At 38.4% G+C, this 17,347-nt stretch overlaps 1 protein-coding gene across 1 annotated transcript in view; it reads right to left on the bottom strand.

Moving 5' to 3' along the window:
* The window catches only part of VWA8 (von Willebrand factor A domain containing 8), a 403,863-nt gene that overhangs the window by 127,026 nt on the left and 259,490 nt on the right, over window positions 1-17,347 (bottom strand). The window contains exons 27-28 of the mRNA XM_062194118.1: window positions 4,613-4,721; window positions 2,081-2,219 (exon numbers count right to left, since the gene is read on the bottom strand). Coding sequence (XP_062050102.1) covers window positions 2,081-2,219; window positions 4,613-4,721 — 248 coding nt within the window. The remainder of the gene's footprint in view (window positions 1-2,080; window positions 2,220-4,612; window positions 4,722-17,347) is intronic.

Genomic DNA, 17,347 nt, shown 5'->3' on the forward strand with positions numbered 1-17,347 from the left:
CTCTAACATGGGTGCAGGGGCCCAAGCACTTGGGCCATCCTCCACTGCTTTCCCAGGCACATTAGCAGGGAGCTGGATTGGAAATGGAGCAACTGGGACTGGAACTGACATCCATATGGGATGCTGGCATTGCAGGAGGCCCCTCTGGGTCCATTTTCTGAATTCTATATCAGTACTTCTTCAACTTTTGAATGTCTATTAATCACTGGGGAATCTACTTGAAAATGAAGATTCTGACTTGGTGGGTGTGGGGCTGGGTTACAGACTCTGTCCTTCCAATAGGCTCCCAGGGAATAATCCCAGGCTGTTGGTTTGAGGCCCTCCTTTTGAGTAGTTAGGCTGTTTTGTTTTTTATAACCTCCTTTGTGGTCACCTTGAGATAAGGGATTAAATTTATCTTGTATAATAAATTCTATCAGCAGGTATCTGATTCTGATTCACAAAGGTCATATTTTCTGAAACCAAAATTAAGACACAAGATATGACAATAAGAAATGCTTCAATTTGGGACTACCCTGGAAAATCTAGATGTGTATATATGAGTATGTAACACCTACAATATTATATATATATATGTATATATATACATACACAACATTATATCTATGTTATATATGTCATATATATATGTATATAAAAGGATAGTAAAATTTAAATCAACAAACTAACATTGCTAAGAAATAAAAGTCAACAGAAGGGCTGAAGAGGACACATTATTTAGAAGCAGTATGAACTGTTTGTGTGTGTGTACTATAGTACATTGTACAGATAGAACTGTACAATGCTTCCATTATCAACGCAAACACGTTCACCTCAACATTTAATGAGCACATTCCTGCACAGCACAGAGCACTAGGGAATACAGCAGACGTGTTAACAGAAATGTACTTAAGAAGCTTATTAGTTGTTTTCTTTCTTACTACAGGCAGTAAATGCCATTTGGTCTTTCGCCTAAACATACAGAAATATAATTAACTCTGTTTCTAATCCAAGAACCTGCTCTTTTCTCTTATAAATGCACAATAAAACAAAGAAAGAAAGAAACAAAACCTTGGTTTGCAAAATGGGACCAACACCAAAACAGAGTGTTGAATTGTATCTGGGATAGCAAACGGTTTCGTTTTTCAGGGCTGACTCGGACTTGAGGGGCAGTGGCCGCGTGGAATGCGTGCTGAGGACACTGGGGGCCTGTGACCAGGCCGATGGAGAAAAGCACAGCAGGGACTGATTAGCAATTCTGGCCTGGGCATGGGCAGAGATCACAGTGTACTTATTTACACTCCCTAGAAACAAGACAGGGGCAAAGTTCAAACTTCACCCCAAAGCTCCGTTGTCTCTCGCTCAGAATGTGAAATACCTTAATTAGAGAGACAGTTGTTTGTTTGTTTTAGCAAACACCAAGAACAACTGCACCTTTTTAAAGCACAGTTTTAGTCAAATAGCTTATTTAGGGAATAAACAATATCCACAGAACATACAGGAACCAAAATAAGATACTGATCTTCGCCTTGACAATTCCCATCTCCCTGAAGTTAGAGACTTTCACCCTTTCCCTAGCTTCTGTTTATATCACCATAGCAACTGACATCCACTGAGAAACTCCTGCCAAAAGGTGCCCAGGCTCACTACACATAGGTAATGGCAAGAGTCCAGAAATGTGGATGCCCAAAATCCACGTCTTTTAACAACGAGAAGTTTAATGAGTGCAAATCGTTCCAACCCTGCTTTTGTGGTTCATGCAAACACTAAACTGGATTCCTAGCCAAAAAAAAATCCAATGTTACTCCTTTTTATTTTTCCCTTCTATTTTTAGCACATGCCTGGGTGTGTTTAACTTTGTGCTACAGTTGTAATGAGAAACAGATATATGCACACAAACTCAGAAGTACTTATGTGGATTCCACAATAGCATTTTGCTAGGTTGTTAGAGGAAATTAGTTCTAGATTACATATAATTGCTATCCAATCCACAAATGACACTCACCGAGTCTGTCATAGTCTCTTGATGTCTAGACATTATTTTAATCCTTCTTTAAAAAGAAAATCAGTGTAGAAACATCAAAAGAGTAAGCTGACATACCATGAGATGTAGCAATATCGCAGACTAAATTAATTTCATCCAATGGGAACCTCCAGGAAGCACATTCTTCAGTGAAGTTTAGGGATCTTTCTTCCTGCCTTTCTATTGGAAACTCCTGTATGTTTACAGTTGCTGGGCCCTGTAATAAAGCAGTTAGCTAAGTTAAGAAATTTGTGTAGTCACAAAAATATAGAAAAATTACAGTTCTTCCAACACATACACTTTAATTCAAGTACATACTGTTCTAATATATCCCTTCTCATTTTATTGACTGAAATAATATTTATATTGATAATGCCACTATATACCTGCATTTATAAATGCTTTCACATGTGCTATCTTATTTAATTTTCCATTTTCTTTTCTTTTTACTCACAAAATATACCAGAAGTAGAATCCCATAAGATGTCTCAGTAATTCGTTCCTTTCTAAGCCAACACCTAGTTTTTTATTCTAAATATCACAACTCAGAGCTGTCTAAATCAGGAGAATAATTTGCAAATGAATGACCCAGGGACTGATCATATTTCCATTGGGAAGAATGCTTTTTTTTTTTTCACGGGCAGAGTTAGACAGTGAGAGAGAGAGAGACAGAGACAAAGGTCTTCCTTCCGTTGGTTCACCCCCCAAATGGCTGCTACTGCCGGCGCACTGCGCCGATCTGAAGCCAGGAGCCAGTGCTTCCTCCTGGTCTCCCATGTGGGTGCAGGGCCCAAGCACTTGGGCCATCCTCCACTGCCTTCCTGGGATACAGCAGAGAGCTGGACTGGAAGAGGAGCAGCCGGGACAGAATCCGGCGCCCCAACTGGGACTAGAACCCAGGGTGCTGGTGCCGCAGGTGGAGGATTAGCCTAGTGAGCCATGGCACTGGCCACATTTTACTTTTAAAAGCCTGGTTTAATTCTAGATAGTGTTATAAAAAGCTGGCGCCGCGGCTCACTAGGCTAATCCTCCGCCTGCGGCGCCGGCACCCCAGGTTCTAGTCCCAGTTGGGGCGCCGTTCTGTCCTGGTTGCTCCTCTTCCAGTCCAGCTCTCTGTTGTGACCCGGGAGTGCAGTGGAGGATGGCCCAAGTGCTTGGTCCCTGCACCCACATGGGAGACCAGGAGGAAGCACCTGGCTCCTGGCTTCGGATCCACACAGTGCGCTAGCTGCAACGCACCGGCCATAGTGGCCATTGCGGGGTGAACCAACGGAAAAAGGAAGACCTTTCTCTCTGTCTCTCTCTCTCACTGTCTAACTCTGCCTGTCAAAAAATAAAAATAAAAATAAAATGTAATAAAATATGACATATGAAAGTTAAAAATAAAAGCAACTCAAACTTACTGATAATCACCAGTGTTATTTATGAAAGGTAGAGTATTTCACCCATGGTGATAATCATTCAATATAAACATAAGCAGAGCAACTGATTTAATAATGTATGGATATTAGTGCTGGGTATTAGATATGAGTTCCTGGAAAACTCTATAGATATGATTGAAATTTCAATGATTTCCATGGTCTACAGTCTTAAATTAATCAAAAATGTTTTGGATAGATGTTGGCATTCTCCCTTCCTCTAGTCTGTATCTCAGGGGTTAGATTCCTCACACTCCCTAGAGAAAGGATTTTGGGAGTGACTTAGGTCCTGCCAACTAAATACACTTGTATGAAATCTGGAAGGCAGAACAGAGGTATCTGGGTATCTTCCTACATCAACATAGACAAGGAAGCTCTGACAAATATGAGCAAATTCTATGCTCTACTACAGGAGTTGACAAGGCCCACAAATTGACAAGTATGACCCATTGTCTATTTCTGTAAAGAAAATCTTAGTGGAGAACAGCCACGCCCATTTATTTATGTATTGTCATGCCTGCTTCTGCACTGTGACGGCAGAATTAAGTAGTTGCAACAGAATCTGTATGGCCACAAAGCCTAACATATTTACTATTGGCACTTTTACAGAAAAAGCTTGCTGACCTTAGTTTCCATGAAGTCCCAGCAACAGGGATGGTAGAAGACAGAGAAACACTAATCTTGAAATTACAAAACCAATACTGATCCCCTGACTTTTGTTTTTCCTGTCCTTTCTAATGATTTTACAAGCACCTCATTTCCCAAAATAAACACCTTTCTTCTTGAAATTCTTACAGTGATTTCCACTGCAAGGAGGGACTGATAATCTTTTCCTTTGCCTTTTCACATGAAGAAGACAGCATCTATCAATAACGTGTAGCTACAGAGTAGCTGAAACTTTTTAAACAGCGCACACAAAGTTTTAATTCCACTAACAAACACAAAGTAAAGATAAATATCGCATAAGATATACCTAATGGATATACAGATTAACTTTTAGAAATTCTATCTGAGTGTTGTGAATGGCATATGTTGAGTCCTCTGGAGGTCAGACTGATTTGAAAGTTTAGCAGAAGCTAAAATGACCTCATATAAGGTCATTCCTGAGATCCCATGGATTTTCTCCAGGAAATATACCAGAAAAAATATTGTAAGAGTCAACAGTTTAAGAGAAAATAATAAAGATATCAACCTTTATGTCTATATGATGAGTTTCTGCCGGACACAAGAGTCTCTGCATTCCAGCTCCTCCCTGACCAACTGTCCAGTAGCCCATGAACGTCTGCTTTGGCAGAGGTAACCTGTCAAAGACAATTCAAGAAGTAGACAATTTTTTCCTGTTGACAAGTCACAGGGAAAAGTAATGTACCATTTATGATCAGTCATACAAATATATTTGATGAATGCTTTAATTACAGAGTTATGAAAAGACAGTCTATAAAGTCATAGCTGGAATATACATTAAGGTGAGAAAGACTCCACATTAAAGAAAATTAGAAGGTAAGTTCTTTCTTGCTTTTACTTTAGTGATAAATATGCGTTTATATAAATTATAAATAAAGTTTACAAGTTTTTTCCTTGACTTCATAAAATATTTAGTAATTTAACATGTAAATTCTTGGTAGAGGATAGGAAAGATTTAAAATATTTGGGGTAGTCTATCAAAATTTTCAGTCTATTCTTTTAAATTTGGCGTTAAGTAATAAATAGTACATAATACGAATAGTCCCAGGTTTGTAATACACTTTACCTTTTTTTCATTTTGAGTTCAAACATAATACAGAAATATTCACATGAACGTGTCACTTGTCTCTGAACACAGCTGTAATCCGTGCCTAAAGAAATAGAGCATCCCCAGCACTGGAAGCCCCTTGGGGCCACTTTCAGTCATTGCCCCCAGCAAAGAAACTACTTACATGATTTCTAATGGGCTCGTTCATTATTTTATTTTAAGCAGTTTTTAACTGCAATTTACCAAAGCTAATATGGAAATGTGCGAAAGTACAAAACTACAGACAAACTTTTGAGACTAAAGCCTTCACTTTTTAGTCACACTAACTTTTCTCTGAATCTGTAAAGAAAGGCACAATTTATTTATTTAATCTATTAGAATTTTCTTATTCCATCACAAGTTAAGGGAAAAATAATTTGGATTTAACATTTCTCTAAAAATAATTATTAAAATCACTAGAGATTATTAAAAGTAATCTCTAAAAATAAATGACAACAGACTGAAATGCATGCTTGATATGAATTAGATGATTATTAAAAGAATATATAGTTATATTTAGAAATCATTTGTTTTCAGTTAAGGAGAAGTTTGATATGGTATTTCTTAGGGTTTTTTTTTGCATAAAATAATGAGTTCTAACATTCTGGTAAAATATGCTCTTGGTCCCTTTGAAATGTTAATGTTTAACAGGAGCAGAGAAATTAAAAAGAAATTTACATGAAAATTCTTATAAGACATCCGACAAAAGCATACATGTGCTTTTGTATCTGTGAAACATACATTTAAAATACTTGGGGTAGTTATTCTGATTGGCAACCCACTTAATTCCATCTTTTCACTGGGGGAGGGGGTGTTGTGGCTGACTTAGGGGATTTACCACTGTTTTGTTCTTTCTTTTGAATGTAATAAAACTGCTTTTTTGAGTCAATAGGGTTGATCTTGAAAATATCTTGTAGACTAGGATTTCTCTCCCCTAGTTCAAGGAACAAATTGTATTGCTTACTTCTTTCAGCAATTCACAAAAGGAGAATTAGGCCTCTGAACACAGAAGGAGAAAACAAAGGTGGGAGACACTTAATTTCCCCCTAGCACAGAAAATGTAGTGTAATAGAATACAAGAGAACTGGGTTTTAGGTCTAGTTCCTTTATTAACCAGCCATGCAAATTTGGGAAAGGAAAATTTGACAAATATCTCAGAGCACTAATTTCATTTGTGAAATGAACGTGGTGATATGTAAGGTTTCTTGGGACCTGGGGGGTCTGTGTCGATGCAGGAAGTGAGTAGAGTGAGCTGCCAATGTTAGGTTCAATAGTTTTGCATTTCTTTACTCTGGAGAGAAAAAAAATCATCAAAATGAAATGATCTCTACCTAACAATAGACTAGGCGGCCTGATAGATGGGTGAGCTTTATTGAAACCTATGAAAAGAAGCTCTAGATACATCCCAAATTGGTTCTTTGAAGACAACACAAAAAGTTTCACATCTTGAAATCTAATTAAAGGTGGAGAGTTGCTCAATAAAAATGATGCATAGGCTAAAAAACAGATCTAATACATCTGTTAATAATCCTACAAAAATAACATTCAGATTATATTAAAAAAAAACTTCATTCATTTAAGTGAAAGGGACTTCACTCAATTTCCAACTTTAACAGACAATGTCAGGGATTTCATAAAATTTGCTTTGAACTTGCCAGCTCACTCTAAATAACAGTTCTGGAAATTACAGGCTGCCTGACTCTACATAAAAATAGCACCAACTGGTTGGCAGAGTATGGGAAGGCTCTCAGGTACCCCATATAGACTCTATTCTGGAATCATGTAACAGGAGGCTATTGGCAATGACCACTGTAACCAAATGAGCTATTAAGAAACATCAGGGTGTCCTGGAGTTGCCCAATCTAAAGGACTCTGTTCTGTTTCTTGGTAACACAAAGTGTTGTTTCTAGATTTTACTGTGGACTCTACACTGGCCAACTGAGGTAAACCAAAGCCTTTCATTTATTTTCCACTACTAAGCCCTCTCAATAAGATGTGGAAAAATTTAACCATTAGTAACTTTCTCATCTTCATCTTAGTAGTCAGGGGAATGGAGAAGCATTATATTCAGGTGTATCAGCAAACTTTGGAATTTGAAACATAATTAACATTAATTTGGGGCTAATCCTAAACTAGTAACCAGTTAGCTATATTCCATTACTGAAACCTGGTATTCAACTCAGACCAGACTTTAGTTGTTATATATGACTCTTCTGAAACAATAATGGCATTTTCCATGGTTTTAAGATCCTGTCACTTGTATTGTTTAACTCTGTTAAAGTCATAGTTGGAATGATGTCTGGATTTGATTCGAAGGGGGAAGAGGATGAACTGTAGGTCTATAAATAGCACTACTTTTTATCTTCAATGTCATTCATGATTTTATGTTTTTTAAAACAACTAAGTATTTCAACTCATATGTTGTGATGTTTCTTAATCCCTTGTGGAAGTCATAATAAAGATCTGGGAGTAATAGCTTTAACTCAAAGAAAGGTGAACATTAAAATTATGACTCAGGTCAAATTACAGTACTTGAGCAAGCTACAGAAAGGAGAGGAATTTTTCTCTAAACATACGTACGCTTCGTAACATAATGCATATGGACACCAAAGTCAAGTAACACAGCCTGAATGACGTGCAGGAGATTAGTCTAAGATTGCTTCCATAAAGAGGTGAGCTGGGGCTTTAAAGAACATGTTCTGGCAAATTTCTGCCTTCTCTGAACATTTGCCAACACTATTTCTGGAGTATGAAAGCAAACACATGAAAAAGATTTGGATCTTTCTAGGGGCATTATGCAATTGGAAGTTGTTGACATACCTATTATCAACAATTCCTGAAACATTTCCTTACCACAAGAACTACTAATTTTCATGGGAATAATGGAATCCTTCAGGGTAGTTCCACCGACTCAAAAATTCAACAATTGCTAGCATCTTTGAGAAGGAAAAAAAAAAATGACTCCAAATGACTCCAATTTTAGAAGGCCTCACTCATTCCTAATGTTTTAAACCCAACCTCTGGCAAACATTAAGTCAGACTGTGTAACTGAGTTCACTGAGCCTCTCATAGAATAGCCTGGCAAGGTTGTTCCAGTTTTGGCTCTTCCCCCTTCCTCCTACTCTCTAGCCAACCTAAATCTTCGCCATTTCAAACTGCTACTTGCTATTCCTGAACATGCTATGCATTTGCATGCTTCCACAAGGTTATCACCTCTGCCTGGAATTCCTTTTTGCTATACCTCTTGGGTGAACTGCCTCCCATTTTAAAGTTCAATTCGAACATTACTTTTCCCCCTGAGATCTTACTTTCTGGGCAGATTTAACAACCCCTTGCTCTGTTGGGTTTCCATGTCGATTTGCACATATGAGACTCTTAGATTTCCAGAGCATCTGTAATTTTCAAGTTTAAGACCTGAGAGGCAATAAGATGTTAGGAGGAGCAGGTCAGAAGTGAACCTGCAAAATTTCTTTTCTTTTTTCCTCCTGAAAGAAACCTTTTAGTTAAGGAATACAAACTTCATGCATTTCATTGTGAAATTTCTTACTAATATTTTTGTATTTTCTAAAACCAAAGTCAGCACATTAAAGAGAGAAATGTACAAAAGCTCCCGTAAACACTTTAAATTAGTAATAGTGTTTAGTACTACTAAGTCATACAACAATCCTCCTTTGTATGTTAGAAATTTCAGAATGTTTATTCCCTACACTCCCACATATTGCTGGCAAATTAATTGTTGCTTTGCTGCAAATGATACATACAAGAGTATGTGCTTGTATGTTCCCTTTATGTGTCTGGTTCTGTATTTAGAAATTATGGCTTTTACTTTGTAACTTGGACTTGTGTACCTCCGCCACCTCCATCCTGCCGAGGTTGCAGAAATGCAGTCATTTGGATGCATGAGATGGAAAAGATTTGGGGAAACTTGCTATTCTTGGCAGTCATTTCTCAATTACACTCCCCAATACCCAGAATGACACTGTGCAGTCTCAGGGCTGTCACTCAGCGTCACTCTGTGCCAGAGCAGATGTTGTCAGCTTGCTCCACACATTCGGGCTCTCTTCCTCCTCAGAGAAGTTGCCAGACTACAGTTCTGGGACCTGGGTTTCTTTTCCTTGATCTTTCTTCAAGTTTCACTGCAAAAATGTCTCTTTTTTTGCCATCTGGTTTATCAACCACATCTTGGTATTTTCAAATCTCATGTTCTTTTCTTTTCTAATCATCCGCAACAAGAATGACTGGGACTGAAACTCTCCTAGTTGTTGCAAAATTTCCCAGGAAAAGATTTCCTGTATTTCCCATAGGAAAGACCCATAGGATGAGAACTCTGTGAATGCAGCACTTTGAATAAAACATTGCATAGTAACGCTGCTCCAAGGTTTCCTTACTAGATTGCTAATTCACTGAGGATAAGGCTTATATCTTACTAATTTGAATTTCTGGTATTTACAATCCATTGACTGTGCCATCTAATTCTCTTTCACTGCTGACCCTCCTTTTCATAGCCACAGCTACACCATAGCTCATCACTCCAATTACTGCAACTGCTTCCTAATAGCTCTTTCTGCCTTCAGACTCACTGCTACTCAGTTTACTAACTTTGGAAACCAGTTACGGTCTTTCTAAACTAAATCTAACCATACTACTCTCCGCCTTGGACTCTTCTAAGATTCCCCTTGATGCTTCTCCGCCTTTTAGCCTCACCACCCAGCATGCCCTCACATAACCCTAAGTTTTTGGTCACCAAACTACTTGGCAGTTGCCAAAGTGCACCACACTTTCTGAAAACTTCTCTGCTTGTTCTCCCCTCCTTCATCTGCCTGGGGATTGTCTAGTTATACTTTTGAAGATTCAGTTTTCTTGTCCTAATGTTTCCCAAGGGAGGATGACAGCAATCCTATTTCCTTGTTCCCTCTGATGTGGCTTTAATATAACAGAGGCCACCGTGTGATTGAGTTCAAGTGTCTCTTATATGAATGAATGCCTGGTTTCATTAGAACTCTGTGTGTGTGTATATATGTGTGTGCGTGTGTGTGTTTTAAAACTTGCTGGTTTTCTGATTTTCAGTGGCAAGATGCAAACTTCCATGGTAAATCTTCCCCACTGTATTATGACTAATTGTCTTATTTCCTCCACTTAGAGGACTCTTAACAAGGGATGCAGTCTCTTTGCAGGTGTATTTGGAAAAGACAGCTATAGCTGGGGCCTGGGGATTGCTATCTAGTCAGGCAACAGCTTTCATAAAACTTCATTTACAAATGCTTATGGAATCAAGAACAAATCTGCGGAACAGCTTCAGGCAGATATGAAAGATTCATAGAACTTGAAAACTTCTGTGCAGCATGGAGATACATATATATTTGCATCCCCATATAAAGAAGCTAAAAGCAAATGAATGCTGTTAAGCTACTTCATAGTATGTCAAGAGAACATAGGGCAATGATTATGAAAATATAAAATCTAAGGCCATTATTCCACTTACAATAGTTCTAAGATATCATAATGAAGATCTTATTGTTTTTGCAAACTAAGATCTCTTCAGTGTAGTGAAAGTAAATCATCAGGCAGAGTGGAATCACACACCTTAGAACTCCATGGTCAACACTCTGAACTTATTTGTAAAATTGTGACTATAAAAAGAAGTTATAGCATATCACAGTCAGTCTGGGAAAAGGGAAGTGAGGCTCAAAATAGTAGGCAAAGAGTATTCTACTTTATGTGGATAAACATAAATTCATAATCACTACTACTTTCAAAGAGAAATCTAATGAAATTACTCCAAAGAGAGGTCCCAGCTGGGGCTGTTCCTTTTGATGCTTCTGGTACTTTGAAGACTCCATAACTGTTCTCTGTTAGAGAAGGAGCAGCTGCTATTGATGGTTCAAATACAAGGCATACGTACTAACTAAAGCGGAAAACCAGTTCTAGATAGAAGCCATTTCAAAGGCAAAATCAGGAGATGGAGGTGTTCTGGTCACAAATACACACAACTGGCACTGTTCTGAAAACAAAGATAAATATGAAACACAATCCTGCAGCACACATCGTCAAGACGCACGGATGGCTCTTCACCAGGAAAACACAGCCTTAGCCACCTTCATCATGAGTACTACTAAAATAACGAATGAATGGTTACTGATATAAGGAGGATTCATTATTTATTAACTTTCCTATCCAATTAGGGACAGTAAGTCACAGCATCCGTGAGTTAGTAGGATATTATGGACTAGTTAATTCAGTATTTCAAATCTGAGTCCTCTCAAGTACCTCCCCAGTAAGGTGTGTCCTTACCCATTGGAACCCTATCTACAGAAGGTACACCTGCTCTTTCTCCATCTTTGAAAACAAGAGCTATTGATTCCAAGAGAGGACCAATCTAAATTAATTTGAAAACAATTGTGATGAAAATAATACGTACAGTGATTAAAGCAAAAGTTATATATACATTGTGCCTGAGATAGGTCCCTAAATGTCAAGAAATAGAATTAGAAAGACAACTCCAAAGTTTCCATTATCTTTGAAACCTTGTCAGCCAACGTGGTATTGCATTGCTCTTCTCTTACAAACAGTGGGATAAACAGAAAGATGTCAAGTTTTGAACTGAGATAGACCTATGATTGAATCTGCAATTGGGTCACTTACTAGTTGTAACACTTGGTATTTAAAATCCTCTGAGCCTCAGTTTCTTAATCTGTTAACACAGATCCAAACCTATATACACATAATCCTAACACCCAATAGATAATAAAATAGAATAAAGTTACTTGTCTAAGAGAGAAAAACCAGAATCGCTATGTGGATTAGCTGTGTTAATATTTGTAAAGTGTTTAGAGCACTTAGGATTTGGTAAATGCCAACTGTTTTTATTTTCGCTGCTTAAAAAATATGTTGTTTACTCTCATTTGATTACGTTGAAGCCAAGTCTACAAACATATAAATTTACTTATATTGTGTTGAAATGCCAGGGAAATGCCTGACTAACCTGATTTCTCATTTGCCATAGGTTATGGTGTCCAGGATCTAGTCCTAGAGAGGACACTGTAGGGTGAACTAAGCTTTGTTGCATAGTAGGTAAGGGCTCCAAGAAATAGCAATTGCAGAATAGACTTTTTCTCTGAATTTTTTACTTAAATAAGATAGCAAAATAAAAAATTCCACTGCCCACAGAGTCGATGAACACTTAAAATTTACAAAATAATAATATGTACTAAGATAGTAAAGCAAGTGAGATCGACTTTCTTCTTTCTTGGGCCTCTCTCAAAGACAAACATTGTCCACAGTTACCACTGTTTCTTAAATTGTTTAAAATGTGGCCTTATTAGAGACATTTAATAAAAACATTGGCCAATGTGGTCCTAGACCTTGTTAGCTCAAAGTTAACTTACTTTTCCTAAAACATTAAAGATTCCTTTAAATAAAAATTTCAAATAGGGAGAGGATGCATAAAACAGGACACGTGAGGACTAATTCAAAGGTTTCAATGGGGCTTTTTCAGCAGCGATGGGGCACTTTTAAAGTGCAGTCCCACGTAACAGTCATTTTTAGATGTGTAGTCTGGCGAGAGCGTTTTTATACATCTGAAAAACATAATGGCATTTAAACATATGCAGAAAGACACAAAGTGTTGATATTAATGTTTTTATTATTTATAAAAGCATCTCAAATGCTTTTTAAATCTGTTCATTCTGTTTGGAATAAACATCTTTAGCTCAAAATTTCAAGGAGTGAAGGGAATACAGAAAAAAGTGGGAATGGGAGAGAAGTGTTGTATCTGGGTTCTTCAAAAATTCATGGAAAATGTTCATTAAGGAAAAACTTATGCTTAGATTTCAAAAGTTTTTTCTTTGCACCAACATATCACTGATATTTTAATTCCATTTTTTCAAAAGCTTTCTGAAGTATGCTCATATAAACAAATCACATTCATTTTAGATAGCTTTCTTTAACAAAGACACTTGGGAATGAAGCATTTAAAAAAGAACTTGTTTTAAGAGACATATGTCTTCTATTAAGAAGAAAGACTCAAAAATGAAAATCACTGGAAAGAAATATTTCTAAATGCATAAAATAACACATATGCATATAATCATAGGAAAAGGTCTAGAAGGATTTCTTGATGGTTATTTCTGGATGGAAGAAACATGGGAGTTCTTATTTCCTTTTTGTTATTTTAGAAATAGATAAGGTGTTATTATTTAGTAAATACGGGTCATAAAGCCTACATATAAAATTTTTTTAACCTCTTCAAATTTTTTATTCTACTTAACCATTACAATTGAATGGTAGTTTGTCAATGACAAATAGGAAATAAATGCTTTTGGGAGGAGAGATGGCTTAGGAATAAACTAAGCAGCATTAAGAAAGCAATCAAGCTGGCACTGTGGCAGAGTGGGTAAAAGTTACCACCTGCAGTGCCAGCATCCCATATGGGCACCGGTTCTAGTCCCTGCTTCTCCACTTCCGATCCAGCTCTCTGCTATGGCCTGGGAAAGCAGTAGAAAATGGCCCAAGACCTTGGGTCCCTGCACCCACATGGGAGACCTGGAAGAAGCTCCTGGCTCCTGGCTTCGGATCGCCACAGCTCCAGCCTTTGTGGCCAATTCGGGAGTGAACCAGCAGATGGAAGATCTCTCTCTGCCTCTCCTTCTCTCTCTGTGTAACTCTGACTTTCAAATAAATATATAAAACTTTAAATAAAAAAAAGGAAAGAAAGAAATCAACAGAGTAGAGGGCAAGTCTTCTGGAGCAAAGAAAATGATCACACTATCTCTATCTCTCTCTATTCTTGAGGGAAAAGCTGGCAAACTTTGCTTTTAAATATATAAACACATATGTATATATATAAATATATATATTTGTGTATCTGTATGTATGATAGCATAAAAATAGCATATAAATAGCATAGAAAGTAGCATATAAATAGCATACAAAAACCATAGCAGATACCTAAGAGTCTTTGGCTAGATGTGTAGATCTAATTCTGTTGTAAACGTTACATATAAAGATACTTCGCCAGCGCCACGGCTCAATAGGCTAATCTTCCGCCTGCGGCACTGGCACCCCAGGTTCTAGTCCTGGTCAGGGCGCCGGATTCTGTCCCGGTCGCTCCTCTTCCTGTCGAGCTCTCTGCTATGGCCCGGGAAGGCAGTGGAGGATGGCCCAAGTGCTTGGGCCCTGCACCCCATGGGAGACCAGGGGAAGCACCTGGCTCCTGCCTTCAGATCAGCATGGTGCGCCGGCCGCAGTGTGCCGGCCGCAGCGGCCACTGGAGGGTGAACCAATGGTAAAGGAAGACCTTTCTCTCTCTCTCTCTCACTGTCCACTCTGCCTGTCAAAAAGAAAAAAAAAAGATACTTCAAAAAGTTCATGAAAAATTAAAAGGCAAACTTACCTTGGTATAAAATTTTTGAAGTCCATGCATATTTTTTGCAAATGTGCATTTTCCATGAACTTTTTAAGATCTTGTGTATAGTTTATACTATATATATATATATATGTGCATAATTTACATATATTTCTTTTTTTTTTTTGACAGGCAGAGTGGATAGTGAAAGAGAGACACAGAGAGAAAGGTCTTCCTTTACCGTTGGTTCACCCTCCAATGGCCGCTGCGGCCGGCACGCTGCAGCCGGAGCATCGCGCTGATCCAAAGCTAGGAGCCAGGTGCTTCTCCTGGTCTCCCATGGGGTGCAGGGCCCAAGCACTTGGGCCATCCTCCACTGCACTCCCAGGGCCACAGCAGAGAGCTGGCCTGGAAGAGGGGCAACCGGGACAGAATCCGGCGCCCTGACCGGGACTAGAACCCGGTGTGCCGGCACTGCAAGGCGGAGGATTAGCCTAGTGAGCTGCGGCGCCGGCTACATATATTTCTAACACTGTCATTTAAAACTCAGATTCCAGGGCTGGTATGTGATACAGGAGGTTAGGATTCTGCTTGGGATGCCTGCAACCCCTATTGGAGTGCCTGGTTTGAGTCCTGGTTCCACTTTGGATTCTTATTTCTTGCTAATGCACCTGCTGGGAGGCACCAGATGATGGCTTAAATACTTGGCCAACTATATAGGAGATCCAGATTGAGTTCTGGGCTCCTGGCTTAGCCAGGCCTTGCCACGACAGTTGCAGGCATTTGGAGAGTAAACCAGTGGATAGTATGTCTATCTCTTTGCCTTACACATAAAATGGGGTAAAAAAAACTGCACCAAAATCTCAAAGAGTTCAGATGTTAACTCAAATCTCCCAATCTCTACCTATAATACTGACAAAAGCAGATTAGTGAATGTACATGCATCTCTCTCTCTGGAATGCCTACACACACACACACACAAGCACACATATACATTGAGAGCACACACACATACACCACATGCACACCCACAGGCACACTATCTGCTTGGAGGTATTTAATCCAGTGGTTAAGATGCTTGCATCTCACACTGGAGTGCCTGAATTTGATTCCCAGCTCTGGCTCCTGAATCCAGATTTCCAGAAATGTAGATCCTGGGAGGCAGCACTGATGGCTCAGTTAATTGAGTTCCCGTCACCAGCCTGGGAAAGCTGGATTGCATTAGTTTCAGTGAATACCAGCCATGGCTGTTGCAGGAATCTGGGGAGTGAACCAGAGGATGGGGTCCCCTCTCCCTCTCCATCTCCCCCCACTGCCCAACCTGTCTCTTCCCCCCTCTTCTATTCTCACTTCCCCCTTTTCTCTTTTCTTCTCCCTCAAGAATACAAAAAAAATTATTTTAAAATACAAGCTGAATTTCCATGAAGCTAGAACTCAAACTATAAAATTGTTAATGGACAAAAGAACTATTTTATTTCCAAGTGAAAATAAAAATATAACATTTTAAAAAAGAAGAAAAATGAGTACTAACAGAAGTTCACATATTAATAATAATTTTTAAGCTCTCTAATAGACACATTACTGACATAATAATTGCTGGCTCTATAATCTGTTATATTACTTAGTTTCAAAATGCCCACAGGACTGCTAACGAATCAGTAAAGTATTATTGTATGAAAAAGTATATGCATTAGCAAGTCACATCCAATCATTCCTCCTGAAAAACATTTACTCATTCAATAAGAAACATTTCCACTGATGATTTCTCACATCACTTCATCTTGTGCTTTTACAACAAAAGGGAAATATTTGTTTCTCTTCAAGAAATTCTGAATACTTAAATTAATTTTTGTTGGCATCTGTTTTACAACATCTTCGAAGAATAAATAATAAGGACTATGTAAATCAGGATGTTATATTTTGCTGATATGTACCTTACAGATATTTTTCTACAGACAAGATAGTGCCTCCTATGTGAAACCAAGTGAAATGACTATTTACCTTAAAATTATTATGTCTTGTGAATTCATGATACCTGACTACTGTTACAGACAAATATGGTATTATATGCAGTATTAAGTTACCTATATTTAAAACTATTTTTGCAATGAGTTTATTTGTTATCACTTAATTTCTCCTAATTAACTTTGTTAACTATCTTTCTGATAAACAGCATATCTGCAAGATTCTTAACTGAGGTTAATTTTTTTTTTTTTGACAGGTAGAGTGGACAGTGAGAGAGAGAGACAGAGAGAAAGGTCTTCCTTCCGTTGGTTCACCCCCAATGGCCGCTGCAGCCAGGCGCTACAGCCGGCGCATCATGCTGATCAGAAGCCAGGAGCCAGGTGCTTCTCCTGGTCTCCCATGCGGGCGCAGGGCCCAAGGACCTGGGCCATTGTCCACTGCTCTCCCGGGCCACAGCAGAGAGCTGGACAGGAAGAGGAGTGACCTCGACAGAATTTGGCGCCCCGACTGGAACTAGAACCTGGTGTGCTGGCGCCACAGGCAGAGGATTAGCCTATTGAGCCACGGTGCTGGCCAAGGTTGATTTAATTGCCTATGATTTTGAATAGTAGGCAACTTGCCCAAGTGAAGTGTACCTACTTGTTCTTATTACCTTGTTCATCTATGAAGCTGAAATAAGAAAATAAATATTTCTTAAATTAATATGCTAATAAATTTAGGAAACTACCATAGATTAAATTATATGGGTGACATGAATAAAAATAGCTTAATAAAATATAGAGGCAATTTTGATGTCTGTACAATTATTTTGCGCTAGATTAGGAAATAATGAGACTCAGTACAACAAA

Source organism: Lepus europaeus, chromosome 6 (genome assembly GCF_033115175.1).
Source record: "Lepus europaeus isolate LE1 chromosome 6, mLepTim1.pri, whole genome shotgun sequence".
Lineage (NCBI taxonomy): Eukaryota > Metazoa > Chordata > Mammalia > Lagomorpha > Leporidae > Lepus > Lepus europaeus.